This window comes from Podarcis erhardii (assembly GCF_964252035.2).
Source record: "Podarcis erhardii genome assembly, chromosome: 4".
Lineage (NCBI taxonomy): Eukaryota > Metazoa > Chordata > Lepidosauria > Squamata > Lacertidae > Podarcis > Podarcis erhardii.
The window spans coordinates 11,329,090-11,349,474 of record NC_138508.1 but is presented as its reverse complement, the minus strand read 5'-3'; the positions used below and the strand labels follow the sequence as shown (position 1 = coordinate 11,349,474).

At 44.8% G+C, this 20,385-nt stretch overlaps 1 protein-coding gene across 2 annotated transcripts in view; it reads left to right on the top strand.

Annotated features, from left to right (window-relative positions):
- Positions 1–9,473: 9,473 nt before the first annotated feature.
- Positions 9,474–20,385, top strand: part of NARS2 (asparaginyl-tRNA synthetase 2, mitochondrial) — a 35,448-nt gene continuing 24,536 nt past the window's right edge. Inside the window, exons 1-5 of one of the 2 annotated variants that reach the window (XM_081860519.1) lie at positions 9,474–9,575; positions 11,856–12,034; positions 12,979–13,088; positions 14,372–14,492; positions 16,484–16,624. In XM_081860519.1, coding sequence (XP_081716645.1) covers positions 11,891–12,034; positions 12,979–13,088; positions 14,372–14,492; positions 16,484–16,624 — 516 coding nt within the window. In that variant the 5' untranslated portion in view covers positions 9,474–9,575; positions 11,856–11,890. Of the gene's footprint in view, positions 9,576–9,820; positions 9,878–11,855; positions 12,035–12,978; positions 13,089–14,371; positions 14,493–16,483; positions 16,625–20,385 lie in introns of those variants that run through there. The other variant, XM_081860520.1, reaches the window with a different exon arrangement.

Genomic DNA, 20,385 nt, shown 5'->3' with positions numbered 1-20,385 from the left:
AGAATCTGACAGTGGGCGTCTACGGAATTTACGCCAACATAAAAGCTCTTTGACAGACATGCGCTTTCGAGACTCTCTGCGTGACAGTTTCCGGCGAAGGGTGGGCGTTCCCAACGGGGGTCCCGTTACCTCTCCACTACTCTCACTGGAAGCATCCCAGAGCCTCCCCTCCGCTGTGACTCCTGCACTCCCCCTGCTGGTTCCCTCTTCTACTGCAGATTCTCTCCTATTCTCCTGTAGCCTGTCCACCACCTGTCTCTCCGATGGCAGTTCCCTGACACATACACAGCCCAACAAGACAATGACAAAAATCCACCAACAGCATACAAATCAATATGGCTAACCGGATCCAAAACACCCACCCACCCCACTCACACATGAAAACTGTTATGTACTGAAGTTCTCACACTGGGCCAGCAGGGGAATACTGTAGATAGTTTTCACTCAGGTCTGCATATGCAAATAAGGAATTGATAGTGACGTTCAGTGATTGGATAGTTACAGAAAGTTGTTACTGTTGCTTTGTAGTTGAGCTTTATATAAGCAGGTTGGCTGAACCCTTCAGCTCAGTTCTATTCTGGCCTGTGAATAAACAAGAGCTGTTTGAAGAATCGCTGTGTCGTCTGATATGTTCACCTGCAACTTAACAAAAACAAAGGCCACCACAGCCAACCACAAATGAACAACCACACCCTAGGCCAACCCCAACCTCTCTCACCACCAAAGGAACACAAGGCGGTTCCCTCATTGCGAGAAGTGAGGTTACAGGGAACCAGACAGAGGGCCTTCTCGGTAGTGGCGCCCGCCCTGTGGAACGCCCTCCCAGCAGATGTGAAGGAAATAAGCAGCTATCCTATCTTTAAAGGACATCTGAAGGCAGCCCTGTTTAGGAAAGTTTTTAATATTTAATGCTGTATTGTTTTTAACACTTGATTGGAAGCCTCCCAGAGTGGCTGGGGAAACTCAGCCAGATGGGCGGGGTATAAATAATAAATTATTAATTATTATTATTATTAGTGAATAGCAGAGAACCCGCATAAGTGACGCTGACACAAAACCCCACATATATTAAGTATAATAGAAACATCGCCACCCAACCCCCCCCACTCACCTCCCCCCCACCTCTTTCCCCCCTCTTCTTCCTAATGTCTCAACAAATGAAACTGATCTGTAAAAAATGTTACTTGGGAAAAAGGGAGAGAGAGAGAGAGAGACATTGCACATACTTTTGTAAACCAATTAAAACTTTAATAAAAACACATTGCGGGGGGGGGGGGGACACAGTGCCACTTCCTCTACTTTCTGCAAGGTGTTCAAAGTACCCTGTGGACGTTTTGCACGTAACAGAAACATTTGCGGGGCGTGAGCAGAACTCCCCTTGCAGTCACCAGCAGAAAGCCTCTGATGTGCGCACGACCTCTGTGCTCTTACCGTAATTCAATCCTAAATATAACGCTTTGCGGTGAATGGTGTCATTCGCCGCACCATACAGACGCAGGCTATGCGGCGAGCACCTTTCGGGAATAGAACACGGGGCTGAATGCCAGCAATCTAATGCGCTCAGTCGCTTCCTCGGGTTAATCAATAAAGGGTGAAACCTAGGGCCGTTTTCTGCGTTCCTTGTGTCTCCCCACCCTGCCCCCTCTTTCTCCCCAGGGAAAGGAGTAACACACACACACAAATTTGCCATTCCCACCATCACAGGCATCAGGGATGTGCATACAAATGTGTTTACATTTCTGAGAGTCCCTGGGGGGTTAGGGTGTCTGTTTGCCTATCACTAATAATAATAATAATTTATTATTTCTACCCCGTCCATCTGGCTGGGTTTCCCCAGCCACTCTGGGCAGCTCCCAAGAGAATATTAAAAACACGATAAAACATCAAACATTAAAAACTTCCCTAAACAGGACTGCCTTCAGATGCCTTCTAAAAGTCAGGTAGTTGTTTATTTCCTTGACATCGGAAGGGAGGGTGTTCCACAAGGAGGGCGCCACCGCCGAGAAGGCCCTCTGCCTGGTTCTCTGTAACCTCACTTCTTGCAGTGAGGGAATCACCAGAAGGCCCTCAGAGCTGGACCTCAGTGTCTGGGCAGAACAATGGGGGTGGAGATGCTCCTTCAGGTCTACTGGACCGAGGCCGTTTAGGGCTTTAAAGGTCTGCACCAACACTTTGAATTGTGCTCAAAAATGTACTCGGAGCCAATGTAGGTCTTTCAGGACTGGTGTTATATGGTCTCAGCAGCCACTCCCAGTCACCAGTCTAGCTGCCACATTCTGGATTAGTTGTAGTTTCCGGGGCACCTTCAAATGTGGCCCCACATAGAGCGCATGGCAGTAGTCCAAGCGGGAGATAACCAGAGCATGCACCACTCTGGTGAGATGGTCTACGGCAGTGTTTCCCAACCTTGTGCCTTCAGCTGTTTTTGAACTACAACTCCCATCATCCCTGACTAGCAAGACCAGTGGCAAGGGATGATGGGAATTGTAGTCCAAAAACAGCTGGAGGCACAGGGTTGGGAAACACTGGTCTACGGGCAGGTAGGGTCTCAGCCTGCGTTCCAGATGTCCTCACCATAGGTAAGGTAAAGGTAAAAGGACCCTTGGACGGTTAACTCCAGTCAAATTTGACTGTGGAGTGCTGCGCACATCTTGCTTTCAGGCTGAGGGAGCTAGCGTTTGTCATGTCCGGGTCATGTGGCAAGCTTGACTAAACCACTACTGGAGCATGAAGGATTGTGGCAAGTGCCAGAGTGCATGGAAATGCCATTTACTTTCCCTCCATAGTAGTACCTATTTATCTACTTGCGCTGGTATGGTTTCAAACAGCTAGGGACAGAGCAACGGGAGCTCATCACCATCACACAGATTAGAACCACCAACCTTATGATCGGCAAGCCCAAGAGGCTCGGTGGTTTAGACCACAGTGCCACCCACTGTCCCACATGTCTCCACCATACATTTAAAGCACATGACATCCCCCATAGCATCCTGGGAGCGTTAGGCAAGAGGGTGCTGGGAATGGTAGCTCTGAGGCGCAAGCTACAGATTTCAGGATTCTTTGGGGAAAGTCATGTACGTTGAATGTGCTCTTATGGGTTTCGGCACTGTGGATTGTGTCCTGAGTCGCTTCCAGTTCTTGGGGTGCTGTGCACAATGATGGTGAGAATCCAAGAGAGCGGGTTGCTGAACTAATCAAGACCAAAAAAAAAAAAATTTGTACAACGACCTCAGCTGGCCGCTTGGAGCAGCCAGCTCAAACCTCTTCACAAGTGGAGATTCTCATGTATACTGGAGGAGAATGTGTTAACGGAAAAATCCGAGGGCTCCCTTGGACAAAAACAAAGACACCAATCAAGATTACTTGGAGCAAAACAGCAGCCTGTAGGCTTGGCCTTTATTGATCTGTTGCAACAGGGTGCTCCCCTCACCCACAGGAGAGAGGAGGGACCCAGAAAAATGGTGTGCAAGGCCTTATAAAGACTTTTGAAATTGCCACCCTGTAGATCAAGACCACCCCCAGAAACATCATACATACATCACAGAAGGGGTGTAACCTAAGACCACCCCTCATCATACCTACATCACAGAAAAGGCGGTCTAAAACAGAAATTTGAATGTTGTTTTTCTCCTGTTGTTGTTTATCTCCTGTCTGGCAGGTTACTTGATTGGATTGCCTGGGGAGCCTGGCCAGTCTTTTGTAGTGATAAATACAGTACTTAGTTCCTGGGCCAGGTCACAGGCTCACACCCTATTCAAACACAGACATACCCTTAAGACAGGATTTGTGAAGGAAAAGACAGTGGGGAGGCTTTCCCACTTTGACCTTGCAGAGAAAACATTTGCTCAGTTTAGGAATCAAAATGGTTCCAGGTTGGCCTTCCTGTGCTGATCTATGTACGTGCGGTTATGAACATTACCATATACAGTGGTGCCTCGCAAGACGAAATTAATCTGTTTCGTGAGGCTCTTCGTATAGCGGTTTTTTTGTCTTGCAAAGCAAGCCCATTGACAGCTTAGTGGATTAGCGCTATTAGCGGTTTAGCGGCTTTTAGCGGATCAGCTGATAAGCGGCTTAGCGGCTTAGGAAAAGGGGGGGGGAAAGGAGGGGAAACCCGCAGGAACTCGCAAGACATTTCGTCTTGCGAAGCAAGCCCATAGGGAAATTTGTTTAGCGAAGCGCCTCCAAAACGGAAAACCCTTTCGTCTAGCGGGTTTTCCGTCTTGCGAGGCGTTCGTCTTGCGGGGCACCACTGTATCTAAGACCATAAAATTCCGATCACAAATGAAAGCTTGATGACCAAGTTCCTCCCAAGATGAGAGGAAGTGGGCCTAGCTAAGCCTGGCAGGACAGCTTACTTTGTGGTATTAACCCTTTCATACATTAATTAGACTTAAGCATGTTGGTTACATGTGGCTGGCTTTCCCACACTTGTTTCACCAAGCCTTTTGTGTGGGCGAAAAAATTCTGCCTGCCATTTCCCCCCCCCCTTTAATATACTCATTTCTTGCTGCAGCCACACCATATATTTAAAGCAAAGGACCATGGGAACTGTAGTTTAAGGGAACTGTAGTGCAAGGGAATTGTTTAAGGCAATTGTAGCATGGTGCAGTGGTTATCAACAGTTGGACAAGAGCCTGGGAGACCAGAGTTCAAATCTCCACCCTGCCCAGAAATTCCCTGGGTGACCTTGGCCCAGTCCCTGCCTCTCAGCCTAACCTACCTCACAAGGTTGTTGTGGGGTTTCAATGAGATGGGGGGTGAACCATGAAAATCACCTTGAGCTCATTGGAGTAAAAAAGATTGGGAGAAAATGCAATGCAATAAACTGAAAAATAGCTCTGAGAGGGGTAAAGGCACTGATTTTAATCAATGTAAGGTATCTGTTATGTACTGAGTTGAATAGGATCCAAAAGGCAGCAGTCTGGTTGGTCCTAGAACAATAGGGTCCAGATTGCAGCAGTCTGATTGGTCCACAGGAGCCACCCAATCCAGCTCCAGGTGGAAGTGAATCCGCAACCTGATTGGCCTACAGGTGAATCCCGGAATTAGCCAATCACGTGGGGCCCATAATGTGTAAATAATGTACATAAAGCAAACATTCTGAGGGAACTTCCATTCCTCCTCACCACTATGAGCTGAATAAAGAGCATGAAATCCACTCTTGACTCCGAGTAGATTTCAGTATCATAAGCAAATTTTGTATGGCAGTTTCCTGACATCAAAGAACAGGATTCTGTCTCTGGATACAGTTCGATGCCATTTTGAATCAAGACGAGAGACTGAACGTTTCACAATTGCATGGATTTTAACAACCCATTCCAAGATGGCACTGATTTTACTGGTTTCTTAGAATTCCTGAGGAACAACCGGCACTTTCTGCTCTCTACTCAATATTTCTGGAAGATGTTTGCTCCCGAGGCATTTGGACACACTTTAAGATATTATAACCAAATTTTGCATGATTGTTCTCAAGATCCTGAGTCAGGTTTGGGTTTCTTTGAGTTTCTTGTCAGCACCCGGCACATACTTACCCACCACCCGCTAATAATAATAATAGATAAATTGATAGAGAACAATGCCTACTGGGCTGAAGAACAAACAAATTCAATTTTTGAAAAGTCATTGGGTTAATCTCCCTTTCGTTGGGGTTGGAAAATCCACTATTGAAACAAAGTTGGATTATCAGTTGACCAGATACGGTGTTAATGAAGTCCCACACAGGACGGGATTAGCAGCAAATTGTAAACAAGTTTGCACTAAGTAGCTTATGGATCAACCTGGTCTGCTTCTAAATACTCAGTTCCCCCTTCCAAAATACACAAACAGTTGGTTTTGATTAGCGGGCTAATTCATATCTATGTACCTTTTAACCATCTGCTTCACAGCCAAATGTGCCTTTCAAGCTGGCATCTTTTGACATTCAGAAGTTAACTTCTTGCTTTTAGACAGCAACGTGGTTCAGAAGCTCCTGTTTCTTTTGTAATAATAGAATTTGAGAGCTGGAAGGAACCCAAAGGTCATCTAGTCCAACCCCGCTGCAATGCAGGAATCTCAGCTACAGCATCCATGTCACATGGCCCTCCAACCTTGGGATGTCCACCTTTACTGTTGTGACTGGGCAAGACCTTCTCAGATTGTATTTGTTGTTGTTGTTTAGTCGTTTAGTCGTGTCTGACTCTTCGTGACCCCATGGACCAGAGCACGCCAGGCACTCCTGTCTTCCACTGCCTCCCGCAGTTTGGTCAGACTCATGTTGGTAGCTTCGAGAACACTGTCCAACCATCTCGTCCTCGGTTGTCCCCTTCTCCTTGTGCCCTCCATCTTTCCCAACATCAGGGTCTTTTCCAGGGAGTCTTCTCTTCTCATGAGGTGGCCAAAGTATTGGAGCCTCAGCTTCAGGATCTGTCCTTCCACTGAGCACTCAGGGCTGATTTCCTTAAGAATGGATACGTTTGATCTTCTTGCAGTCCATGGGACTCTCAAGAGTTTTATATTATTATCAGATTGTATTATATCTGTCTATACAGTGGTGCCTCGCAAGACGAAATTAATCCATTCCGCGATTCTCTTCGTCTAGCCTTTTTTTCGTCTTGCGAAGCAAGCCCATTGACGGCTTAGCGGATTAGCGCTATTAGCGGTCTAGCGGCCTTTAGCGATCAGCTGAGAGGCGGCTTATCAGCGGAATAGCTGATAAGCGGCTTAGCGGCTTAGGAAAGGGGGGGGAGCGAAAAAAACTCGCGGGAACTCGCAAGATTTTTTCGTCTTGCGAAGCAACCCCATAGAGAAATTCGTTTAGTGAAGCGCCTCCAAAACGGAAAACCCTTTCGTCTAGCGGGTTTTCCGTCTTGCGAGGCGTTCGTCTTGCGGGGCACCAATGTATCTAGGTATACTGTGCTGGGAAATATTTCTGTACAAAACAGCACACGAACTTCAACTATGAGCCTTAGGAGTTAATTCACAGAAACTTCTGTGGTTTTTAGAGATACCCTGGTGTCTAAATGCTCCAAAATTGCCCCAGAATCACAACCCCAGCACGTGTCATGTTTGAGGACTGGGACATTCTCAGGGAAACCAAAATGCTTGTTTACAAAGCTATTGTACAGTACTACCAACCTTACTGTATGCTTGTGAAACATGGACCACTTATAAATGCCATCTCCAACTCCTCAAAAGATTCCATCAACGGTGTCTCCGAAAATTTTTACACATCACTTGGGAAGACAGGCGAACTAATGCCAGTGTACTGGAAGAAGCAAAGATCACCTGTGTCGAAGCAATGATTCTTCAACATCAACTTCGTTGGACTGGTCATGTTGTGCAGATGCCTGATTATCGTCTTCCAAAGCAACTACTCTACTCCAAACATAAAAATAGAAAATGTAATGGAAAACTAAACACAGCCCAGCTTACTAGCTGACCAGGTGAAGATCATGTTAAATATAATTGGTTTATTTCACCCTGAAATGGGAACACCTGTGTCCTGGTGAAAAGGGTTAAAGATGGTCAACAAAAGAGGTTTAAAGACTCTCTGAAGGCAAATCTAAAAAACTGTAGTATAAACACTGACAACTGGGAAACACTGGCCTGTGAGCGCTCCAGTTGGAGAACAGCCTTTGCCAAAGGTGTCATGGGCTTTGAAGACGCTCAAACTCAGGATGAAAGGGAGAAATGTGCTAAGAGGAAGGCATGCTTGGCAAATCCTCACCGTGATCAACTCTGGCCAAGAAACCTATGTCCCCACTGTGGAAGGACGTGTGGATCCAGAATTGGCCTCCACAGTCACTTATGGACACACCATTAAGTCCACATTCATGGAAGACAATCTTACTTGGCGACGAGAAAGAAGACGACTTGTCATGAACCGACAGGATACCAAGGAAGGGGGAAAGGATTCCTGGATGTAGCCACAACTGGTAAACACTGGGACAAGCTGAAGATGGAGAAGGGGAGGTTGGGTACTTAGGAGGTACTCACAGGACATCAGAGGATGTCAAAGGAGCAGCTGATAGTTCATGGGAGCCAGAGGAAGTCAACACATCACCAGAACCAAAGGTTCTCCCTTCTCCACAGACATGGCGGGCTCTGAGGCATCAGGAACAGTGGAAAGTGCCCTCCAGGAAATTGAGGCGGGCAAGGAAACACAGCCCAGCTTATTAGCTGACCAGGTGAAGATCATGTTAAGTATAATTGGGTTAATTCACACTGAAATGGGAACACCTGTGTCCTGGTGAAAAGGGTGGGGAGATTCCACTGAAGCTAAAAAAGAGCTCTCTCTGAGCTTTGACTGGTCAATAATTAACTGACTGTTGTTCTCTAGCAGCTAACAAGTGATAAGTAACCTTAGATCAGCTGGTTATGATATTGAATTGCACATTCGCCATCTTGGAGGGGTGATGACTGGTTTTGTTGTTCTTTCAGACTCTATGGAGTAAAGCACCTGCAAAAGTTTCTCTTCAAGGGAGAGGAAAAAAGCTCCAGGGGAAAAGGAGCCTGGGATGAAGGCACAGAAGTTTGTGTGTGAGAAAGAGCTATGTTTGCCAGCTCTGATTACATAGGGCTGCCATACTGTCAGGTTTTCCTGGGCGTTACTGGAATTTCAATCTAGGTGAATTTCTGAAAGGCGGTTTTTGTCTTGGATCTTAGAGAAGTCAACCGAAAATTCAGTTTTTTGGTGTTTTTGTTTTTTAAAAAAAGCTCAACTTTTGGGGTGTCCTGGCTTTTACATTTTGAAACCCCAAATTATAAGTTTATGTTATTTCTAAGAAGATGCTCAGCCTGTGGTGGATACGCTTAAGATGTGGAACTGTCTGGATGTATCCTTTACCATTTTTTTGGTTATGTTTAAAGAAAGTCCTGCAAGTAAACTTTTGAATTAAACCTACACACACACACACAAAAAAAACATATTTGCACTCCAGTTGCAATGCAAGTACGACACAAAATCAATCTGGCAAAAGCAGCTGTGCCAAGCTTTTTTCTTCCCCATATCTACCAAGTTGGAAAAACGAAAAATAGTGTGTTAAGTTTACCACGCACCATTTCATCCCCATCCCCCCCCCCCCGTTTCCCCCTTCAACCCTATACTAAATACAACATCGTTTTACATATACTAAATACAACATCGTTTTACATTCAATCTCGGGGCGAGATTGCACGTTCTTTTGTAATTCAAGAAAATCTTGAATCAAAATTATTTCTGCGGGGGGAAAGCGTGCTGAAAATGCATTCCACGTGCTTAAAGCGGGCGCCGTCCCCATTCTCACGTTGCATCCCCCCCCCAAAAAAAAACCTGCTCCCAGTGAAAAGGAAAGCAGGCGCTCTGAGCTCTTGGAACTACAGCTCCCGTCATGCATTGCGCTGGAGACCAAGCGGCAACTTCCGTAAGGAGTTCCCTATCTATCTCCGATGGGCTGAGCTTTTGCAAACCGGCAGCCTCCATTGGCTGCCAGGCGACCCTTCTGGAAGAAGGTGGGAGACGCGGGTGCGCGCTGCATGAGTTTTTTGCATGCTTTGCAGCCGGTCTGCGAGCATCGGGGCGATTTGGGAGCAAGCTGGGGAAAGGGGCAGAGGAGGTGAGTTTGGGGAGGAGAAGCCCGGGAAATGCCAAGGGCAAAAGGGGGCTGGGGCCACTCTTGAGTGGGTTAGAAGGGCTGTAACTCCGTGGGGCAGCTGTCATGCGTGCAGAAGGCCCCCCGTGCAACCCCAAGCAGAGCTTGAAATCCTGGAGAATGCTGCCAGCCAGTGCAGGCACTATTGCGATGGGGGGGGGGGTTTAATGGCAAGGCTCTGCCTAAGGCGTTTTGCAAAGGGCCGCATGCATCTCGGCGCCAGGGCACCTGCTTTGCATGCAGAAGGTCCCGGGTGCAATAGCCAGGTAGGGCGGCTGGGGGCAAACCCAGGCTGAAAGCCTGGAGAGCGGCTGCCAGTCAGTGCAGGCACTATGGAGGTAGGTGGACCAATGGCTAATAATAATAATAATAATAATAATAATAATAATAATAATAACAACTTATTTATACCCTACCCATCTGGCTGGGCTTCCCAGCCACTCTGGGCGGCTTCCAAAAAAATATTAAAATACTGTAATACATCAAACATTAAAAGCTTCCCTAAACAGGGCTGCCTTCAGATGTCTTCTAAAAGTCTGGTAGTTGTTTTTCTCTTTGACATCTGGTGGGAGGGTGTTCCACAGGGTGGGCGCCACCACCGAGAAGGCCCTTTGCCTGGTTCTCTGTAGCTTCGCTTCTTGCAGTGAGGGAACCACCAGAAGGCCCTTGGAGCTGGACCTCAGTGTCCGGGCAGAACAATGGGGGTGGAGACGCTCCTTCAGGTCTACTGGACTGAGGCCGCTTAGGGATTTCAAGGTCAGCGCCGACACTTTGAATTGTGCTCGGAAACGTACTGGGAGCCAATGTAGGTCTTTCAAGACCGGTGTTATATGGTAGGTGGTAGGTGGTAGGTGGTCTTATATGGTAGGTAGGTGGACCAATGGTCTGGCTTTGTATAAGGCAGTTTGCTAGGCCTCCTAAAGAGCATTTTGGGGAGAGGGGAGGTTCGGAATAATGGATTTGAAAGCCTGCAGCAGAAATCTGGAGGGGTTAGTGGTGGGGGGAAAGGGATTTTCCATGCTTAAAAATGTGAAAGATCAGAAAAGAGAAAGGCTTCTTTGTGTTGGTGAGGAGATGAGCTTGTTGGCCTCAAATTCGACCCGATATAAATGAGATTTCCCGGCCAAGGCAAGCTCGCACCTCTCACTGCCCATATGCATGCTTATGGCACACATGGAAGAGGCTGAATTATAATTATATTTTGGGAATGATCCATGTTATTATGCAGCTGCCTAGTGTTATACTTCCGGGATGTTTGCAATATTCTAAGGGGTGTTCTGGCTTTAAGCAATTTTGCTTGTGTGCACAATAGCCAGGAGTGTACTCCATGCGTAAGACAAGTTCTACCTAGATATAAACGCACCACTCAGGGTAGCTTGCAGCATTTATATATACATATACATCATATACATATACATATATATAATTGCAAGAGGCAGGAGTTAAAATCACAAAAATCACTTTATTAAGGTCTGCATGAATTAAAGGGCCTTGGTTCTTTTTTATTCTTTTTTGTTATATGCTTTATTGATTTGAAACTTTATAACAAAATGCACAATAGATGTTATAGGCAAAATAAAAAATAAACAATTATTCATACTTGCTTTGTATACCCATTTGTAATTAAATTTTTCAAAACTTCCGATCTCCCCCTTGCGTTCCCAAATTGAATTCCCTAAACACGTGCTTAAACTTTACTTTCTCAGTACAGTGGACGCTCGGGTTGCGAATGTGATCTGTGCGGCAAGCACGTTCGCAACCCGCAGTGCCGTCTGTGCGCCCGCACGGGTCACAATTTGGCATTTTTGCACATGTGCAAAGTGCGATTTAGCGCTTATGCACATGTGCCGAAACCCAGTTCTGGTACAACCCAAAATCACGCAACCCGAAGCATCTGTAACCCGAGGTATGACAATTATTTAATTTACTATCCATTTTATTTAATAAAATTATCCTATTTGCACACCAAAGCTCAGTCAGTACCTGCCGACAGATTGATCTTTTGACAATGCTCTTTTACATAGACACTATATATGTCCCGCTCTCTGATAAATGTTTCACCTATAACGTCTTGCTGGTAATCTTGCCAGGGTCTTTGGTTCTGAATAGCTATTAGGTCCACAACAGGCAGAGTTCCTAGCTGAGTTCAGCGCAGTGTTTGATCATATCAGAAGACCTTTCCCCCCTGTGCACAACTGAGTAACCAAAGGGGTCTTGGGTCTTTCAGGTTTTTGTTTTTTGCAGGGTTGCAAGCGGCTGAAAGAAGGAGCTGAGCGAGGATGTTTGGGGCGCGTTGCATGCGCCTGGTTCTCCGCCGCTGTTCCTCTGCTCCCTGCCCCAAGCATGCGGCAACTCCCAAACTGCTCCGAGTTCGAGAAGCGCTGGAAGTCCGAGACCCAGCAGGGCAGGACATTAAAGTCCAGGTGGGTACGGCAAGCAAGGGAGAGGGGTAGTTTGGAAGCTTGTTTTGTATCTTGCCACACATTTTTGTTGTTGTTGTTTAGTCGTGCCCGACTCTTCGTGACCCCCTGGACCAGAGCATGCCAGGCACTCCTGTCTTCCACTGCCTCCCGCAGTTTGGTCAAACTCATGCTGGTAGCTTCAAGAACACTGTCCAACCATCTCGTCCTCTGTCATCCCCTTCTCCTTGTGCCCTCCATCTTTCCCAACATCAGGGTCTTTTCCAGGGAGTCTTCTCTTCTCATGAGGTGGCCAAAGTATCGGAGCCTCAGCTTCAGGATCTGTCCTTCCAGTGAGCACTCAGGGCTGATTTCCTTCAGAATGGAGAGGTTTGATCTTCTTGCAGTCCATGGGACTCTCAAGAGTCTCCTCCAGCACCAGAATTCAAAAGCATCAATTCTTCGGCGATCAGCCTTCTTTATGGTCCAACTCTCACTTCCATACATCACTACTGGGAAAACCATACATTTACCCTGTCCTTACTCTGAGGAGCTCAGGACTATGCATGTTCAGTGCCAGATTTAAGTATAAGCTAAACAAGCTATAGTTTAGGGTCCCACTCTCTTGGCCCCCCCCCCCCAATTTTTTTTTAGAAAAACCTAAAATAGAATTTTGGTCATTTAAAGTTTATGATTTTTCTATTTCCTTCTGAGGAAACAGAATAGTTCAGTGAAATGAGGTTTGTAGCCGGTGTCCCGTTAAGGCTTTGTTCTATTTTAGGTTTTTCTAATTTTTCCCCCTTAAGCTTTTTGATTTTTAGTTGATTTCCACAAGATAATATTTATAGTCAATTGCTTCTTGTTTCACGGATTTTCACGGTATTTCATTGGTCCTTCTTCGCTGGCTTGCCAGGAAGGCTGAAGAAATGTCTGATTCAAGCTTCTCTCTCTCTCTCCTCTGCTTCCAGGGTTGGGTCCGTTCTGTCCGCTCACAGAAAGACGTTCTGTTTGTTCACATGAACGACGGCTCCTCGTTGGAGAACCTGCAGGTGGTCGCTGACCCAAGATTGGGACCCAGGTTGGCAGAACTTGCTGAATTGGGGCCCACTGCCCATGCATGCAGCCAGTTGGTTTTAAGTGGGGGTTTCGAGTTTTTTAGTGGGTGTCGTTCTAGAGTGAATATTTTGAATAATTTCTTTTAGGTAACTGACAGGTGGGAAATCAGAAGTCCTTGTTTATTTTTTTCTTTCTCTTCTATTTTTTATCCTTTTGGTTCTTTATTTCCCCCCCCCCCATTTTTTCCATTTTTACTTAAAACTTGAAGCAATAACAATATTTCAAATATAAAAAAGCTTGCAATTAATATAGACTCCCCTTCCCCTCCCCTGCATTTTATTACATTCTTTTCCACTACATACAGTGGTACCTCGGGTTAAGTACTTAATTCGTTCCGGAGGTCCGTTCTTAACCTGAAACTGTTCTTAACCTGAAGCACCACTTTAGCTAATGGGGCCTCCTGGTGCTGTCACGCCACCAGGGCACAATTTCTGTTCTCATCCTGAAGCAAAGTTCTTAACCCGAGGTACTATTTTTGGGTTAGCGGAGTCTGTAACCTGAAGCATATGTAACCTGAAGCGTATGTAACCCGAGGTACCACTGTATTCTGATTTCTCCCTAAACCTTAGAGTTGCTGTATTTCAAAAAGTAAAAACCAGGACACTCCAAAAGTTGTTGAACTTTTTTATCTCTCTATCTATCTATCTATCTATGGAATGCCCTCCCATCAGATGTCAGGGAAATAAACAACTATGCGACTTATAGAAGACATCTGAAGGCAGCCCTGTTTAGGGAAGTTTTTAATGTTTGAAGTTTTATTCTGTTTTTAATGTTCTGTTGAAAGCCACCCAGAGTGTACCTATTTATCTACTTACACAGGCATGCTTTCAAACTGCTAGGTTGGCAGGAGCTGGGACAGAGCAACGGGAGCTCAACCCGCTGCCGGGATACGAACCGCTGTCCTTCCAACCGGCAAGCCCAAGAGGCTGTGGTTTAGACCACAGTGCCACCCGTGTCCCCCCTTAGCTAATTTATGCCACCTATATATCATTTTCATAAAAAAATTCCTTCAGTAACATGCGGTAAACTTTAAATCCTTTTTCCGTAGTTTTTCCTAGGTTCTTTAGGTGTTTTCTTTTGTTTTTGTTTTTGCTTTTGCTTTTGTTTTTACTTAGATTAGTTTCTCTTATTTTATCGTGTTATGAAAAAGCTTTAATAAAATCTCATTTATTTATTTTTTTAAAGTATGAAAATGGCCTGTGTGTCATAAATTCACATTATGAGCAATTGATTGCCTTCCCCCAGCGGTCTGACGTTTGGAAGTTCTGTCGAAGTCCATGGGAAACTGATAAAAAGTCCTCATAAACGTCAAAATGTCGAGCTGGCTGCAGAGAACATTCGTGTGGTGGGCCCTTGCGATGTCCTGGTAAGTGCAACGTAATTTTTTAATTAAATTTTCTGTTTTACAATTGCAAGTATTCATTTTTACATCCTTAAGATGCCCACGATTTCCCTTCTTCTCTTTCCATGGTTCATTTTACATATAAATCCCAGCATATTTTACAGAAACTGTACAATTCAACATTCCATTATTACATCCATTGTAACTCATTTACACTGTTGAGTTTATCTTCATGCTGCCAACGTTTTCAGCTGTACACAGTTATTTCCCACATACTCAATAAACGTTTTCTAATCTTCTCTAAACGTTTTTTCAATTTATTATGAATCATTTCCCAATACTCTTTTACAAGTCCACCACATAGGAAATCTGCAGCAATAAGTGCAACTCTTCCCAACTGCAGGATATGCCTGGTTTATAAATTTATGCTTTTTCACCATCGTAGGAAACTCAAGCTGCAATCTGATGCCTGTTTCCCTGGGAGTCAACCTCGTTAAACACAGCAGGACTTATTTTGGAGAGATTTTTTACAGGATTACAGCTGCTAAGCCATATTTTAAACTGTACAAGTGTTCTCTTTGGTTTTCTCAGGGTATATTATTTGAAATGGTTGTGGCTCAGGGGTACAGCGTCTGAGTGACCTCCCAGCCTGCTGATCAGTGTGCTGAAAGAGCTGATCAGAATAAATTCAAATTAAGGGTGAATAAACATGAGCTTATAAACATGATCACTGCAGATGGTCACTGCAGATGGTGACAGCAGCCACAAAATTAAAAGACGCCTGCTTCTTGGGAGAAAAGCAATGACAAACCTAGACAGCATCTTGCCAACAAAGGTCCGTGTAGTTAAAGCTATGGTTTTCCCAGTAGTGATGTATGGAAGTGAGAGCTGGACCATAAAGAAGGATGATCGCCGAAGAATTGATGCTTTTGAATTATGGGGCTGGAGGAGACTCTTGAGAGTCCCATGTACTGCAAGAAGATCAAACTGATCCATTCTGAAGGAAATCAGCCCTGAATGCTCACTGGAAGGACAGATCCTGAAGCTGAGGCTCCAATACTTTGGGCACCTCATGAGAAGAGAAGACCCTCTGGAAAAGACCCTGATGTTGGGAAAGATGGAGGGCGCAAGGAGAAGGGGAGGACAGAGGACGAGATGGTTGGACAGTGTTCTCGAAGCTACCAGCATGAGTTTGACCAAACTGCGGGAGGCAGTGGAAGACAGGAGTGCCTGGCGTGCTCTGGTCCATGGGGTCACGAAGAGTTGGACACAACTAAATGACTGAACAACAACAACAACAAACATGAGCTTATTGATTTTTATGGCTCAGAAATTATTTCTCCTTTTTTGGTGAATATTTCCTTTGCCTCCATTCATTTCAGAGATTTCTATCCCGCCTTTCAAGACATAGTTTTTTTAATGCAGCTCACAACAAACATAAAACTATTTTGAAATAGCAAACATCCATATCTAAACTATTAAAAACTAACACAACAGCACCAATGAGACCAGCAAACCAATAAAGGAGTGACAGAATCATAATTAAAAAATAGATATTTTAAACAAGAGGATCATTAATTGAAAATCCAGTCCATCTTCCCTCCAAACTGGCCCTGAGTGTGATTGTTTCCTCTTACACCATGTTGATTGTTTTACTTCTTAGATGGGACCACCTCTGATAATGATTCTAGTCTCTAATAATGATTCTTACTCAGAAATAATTTATAATTATTGTTGGATCTTTAGATGAAGATTTATATTCATTACTGTAAGATGCTTTGCGAAAGGAGCTATAGCTATGTCAGTAAATTAAATCAAATTTTTACGGCAGAATTCCCAGCTGCCTAGAAATAAGTGTTTTCAGAAAGTTGAACGTTGAGGTTCTTCCCCCCCCCCCCTTTTCCTTGTTAATCACTCATTTTGCCCACTGTCCATGCCGCCTTTTCTACTAAGGGATGCAAGTGAGTCGTAAAGTTGAGCTTACTCTGCTGTCTCTTCCTTGCTTCCCCATCTAGTCATTCCCACTGAAGTACAAAACGCATCACCCGCTGGATTACCTCAGGCAGTTCCCTCACGTCCGATGCAGAACCAATTCCTTGGGCGCACTACTGAGACTCCGCAGCGAAGCCACGGCTGCAATTCACTCCTTTTTCAAGGTACCCTGTGTGGGATGTGATATGTAGATAGCAGTCAAGTACAACATTCCTTGTTTTCCTAGAGTGGACATGCAAAGGGATGTTTGGTCCAGCCAGTCGAAAACCTCCTGTTTCCTCCTGCCTGGGACATACTTCCTTTGCATGTGACTAGAGGTGAGTGTGACCTTACCTGCCCAGGTAACAAGAAGGCAAGGCACGCAGCACACTTCCTTTTCAATGCTTGCTCTCTGACCTTCTCCATCGCTGGACCAGGATCTTTTTAGCTAGAGATGCTCTGTTGGCTTTCAGCCAACAGAGGACAAAGGAACTATCTCCATATGGGATAGATTCCACATGTATATACTCTGTAACTAAGTCTGCCTTCAGGGATCCATCTGTGAACTGAATGTGTGAGTAAACATCTTTTATATACCGTGTATTGGACGAGGTTTTTCGACACAAAAGGCCTCCAGCACAGATTCGCATTGCAGTCCAGTTCTCCAGCTGATCCACTCAAGAAGAGAATCTTGCAGATATAATGCTGTGTCTAGGAGACAGTGTATAGGAGACAGTGCTTAAAATTTAGAACATCAGGAGTGCCAGGGGTCTCGCTTGTGAAGCCTGGAGGAGCCCCTCTTTGAAGTCCCCAGTGTGCACGTTAATTTTGTGTAGCCAGCAGTGAGGAAGTGCTTTCTGCACATGCTCAAAGACACTCTTCAGACCTAAGAATTTACCCAGATCATGCTGATTTGCTTCATAAATCAGGAAAGGTAAAGCTGCAAGGTTCGGCTCAAGTGAATCCAATCCAATCACTTGAGCCGAACCTTGCAGCTAGCCGGAGCTTGCACCTGCAATGTGCATTGATGAAGTGTGTCTTTGAGCACGTGCAGAAATCATTTCCTCTCCAGCTGATCCAGCCACAACCTTACCTGCCCCACACCTGACCTCACATTCTCATGTGTGCGGGGAGGTTAGCGTGGTTTTGGGGGAAATGGCATCTCTAACGAAGGGACTACTTTTCATTAGTTTATGATTGGCATGTATTTTGATATGTATTATTTCTTTTAAGTTGTTTAAAGGGTGCAAGGTTATAGGATGATATTAAAACAAATATGGAACAACAAATATAAACAGCTGTTAACGCAACAAACAACAACAACAGTATGTAAAGAAGATCACACATGGGTGAGGGGAAGCAACAGGTTTACAGGGAGAGAGGTGAGGGCATTAATTGAAAAATGGTTAAAGATATATATGGGACCTAAGAGATTAAGGTTAAGGAACCAAAAGAAGGAGACAAATATTAAGGAATAGTAAAATAAGGGCATCTGAGAAGAATCAGTACAAACGAAAATATGAGACACAAAGTTTTGTTATATACTGTTTTGTCTTGGATGTGTTTTCTGTTGTAAAGGTTGTACATAAAATAAAGAAGTGTTGACGAGATATGTATTATTTCCCCCCAGTAATCTTCTTTCTTCTTTGGTGATTACTTATAGCCGATTGAGATTGTCTTCCATAAACATGATATTAACAGTGAGTCCGTAAGTGACTGTGGAGATCAATTCTGGATCCACACGTCCTTCCACAGTGGGGACGTTGGTTTCCGGGCGGGAGTTGATCACAGTGAGGGTTTGCCAAGCATGCCTTCCTCTTAGCACGCTTCTCCCTTTCGTCCTGAGTTCTAGCGTCTTCAAAACCCATGACACCTTTGGTAGAGGCTGTTCTCCAGTTGGAGCACATGCAGGCCAGTGTTTCCCATTTGTCAGTGTTTATTCTATATATATTTTAGATCTGCCTTGAGAGAGTCTTTAACCTTTTTTGTTGACCACCAGCATTACGCTTTCCATTTTTAAGTTCAGAATAGAGTTGTTGCTTTGGAAGGCGATCATCAGGCATCCGCACAACACGACCAATTAAGAAGTTGATGTTGAAGAATCATTGCTTTGGCACTGGTGATCTTTGCTTCTTCCAGTATACTGGCATTAGTTCGCCTGTCTTCCCAAGTGATGTGTAAAAATTTTGTAGACAGTATGCAGTCTCTTAACACTGGGTGGCAGTATTTGCGTGTTTATTACTTCAGATGGATTAAAAAAAAAACTGTTTTTTAAAATTTTTCTTTATTTAGTTTTCAAAAGTTTGCGGCCCAGTGGCAGCAGGAGGCCCCATTAGCTAAAGTGGTACCTCAGGTTAAGAACAGTTTCAGGTTAAGAACGGACCTCTGGAACGAATTAAGTTCTTAACCCGAGGTACCACTATATTAAGGTGTCATTGGCTTTGAAGACCCTCAAACTCAGGACAAAAGGGAGAAACGTGTTAAGAGGGAGGCACGTTTGGCAAACCCTCGCCGTGATCAACACCGGCCAACAAACCTATGTCCCCACTGTGGAAGGACGTGCGGATCCAGAATTGGCCTTCACAGTCACTTGCGGACTCACTGCTAAGATCGTGTTCATGGAAGACAATCTTACTTGGCTATGAGTGATCACCTAAGAAGGAGGAATAATGGCCTTGACTTTATAAAGTTTTGCCAGGCCTCCTAGAGATCTCTCTGCAGGCAGATTCTGTGCTTGCGTGGGGAAGTATCCTTGAATTGTAGAGTTGGAAGTGATACACACACAAAATATTTTTTCTTTATGCTAAATTTCTCCACGTGGTTGAGGTTGGGGGTTGGTAATCAAAGCATTCAAAATGTCTCCAGTGCAAAAAAAAATTTAAAAAATCAACTAACCCTAACCCAACTAAAGGATCATGGCAAGAAAAATTGATGGACTATGCAGAACTGGCAAAACTGACATATAAGCTACGGGACAAGGATAACTGTGACTTTAAGGATGAATGGGAACCCTTTACAAAGTATATGAAGACGCAACAAACGAACTGGACTCCTTGGCAGGTTTTGAATAAACATTCACAAACATTTTATTGATAATAATCAGCTAAATAGTTTGGGGATCTATACAACTTTGTAACATGCAGAAAACAGCATTTTTAGAGAAATCAAAGACTGGAACTGAGGGAAGTCAGGGGGTGGGGGTGGGGTGGTGTTTTGTGTGGGAGGGGGGAGGGAGGAAAAATGGGGGGTGAATAAAAAAACAAAAAACAAACAAAGTTAACTTTAAAAAATCAAAGCCAAATGCAGATTGGAGGGGGTGGGGCTGATTTGCAAGGAGTGACCAGAGAGAGGCATGTTTGCATTTATTTGTAAGTCCCAGGGGAGACATAGAAGTGGACTTCCTCTGGGAAGTTATTCTAGAGTCCTGGCAAAGCTGCATTTAAAATCCAGCCTCTCTCCACTGATGGGTCTATCTCCCTTGGCACACAAAAAAGCCCTGCTGGATCAGACCAAGGCTCCAACTCGTCCTGCATCCTGTTTTTAATAATAGCCAGCAGGATGATTCTGGGAAGCCTGAGGGCATTTGGCTGCAAACCACGGTGGCTAAATGGAGCCTCCAGCTTTAATGGCCGTCTACCTCTGAATTGCTGTCTACTGATGATAAACAATGGGGGAGAACGTAAGAAGGGCCGTGATGGATTAAACCAAAGACCTCCCTAGTCTCACACCCTGTTGCCTGCTTATTTCCCAAGCGCCATGTTTGAATGTGGTTAGTTTGCAAGTGCACGTTTGAGCCTGCATGTCTCCCTACCTTCTTTAAATTACCGTATTTTTCGCTCCATAGGACACACTTTTCCCCTCTTAAAAACTAAGGGGGAAAGTCTGTCCATCCTATGGAGCGAATGCAGGGGGGAGGCAGGCAGGAAAAGCCCCCAAGAGCCGCACA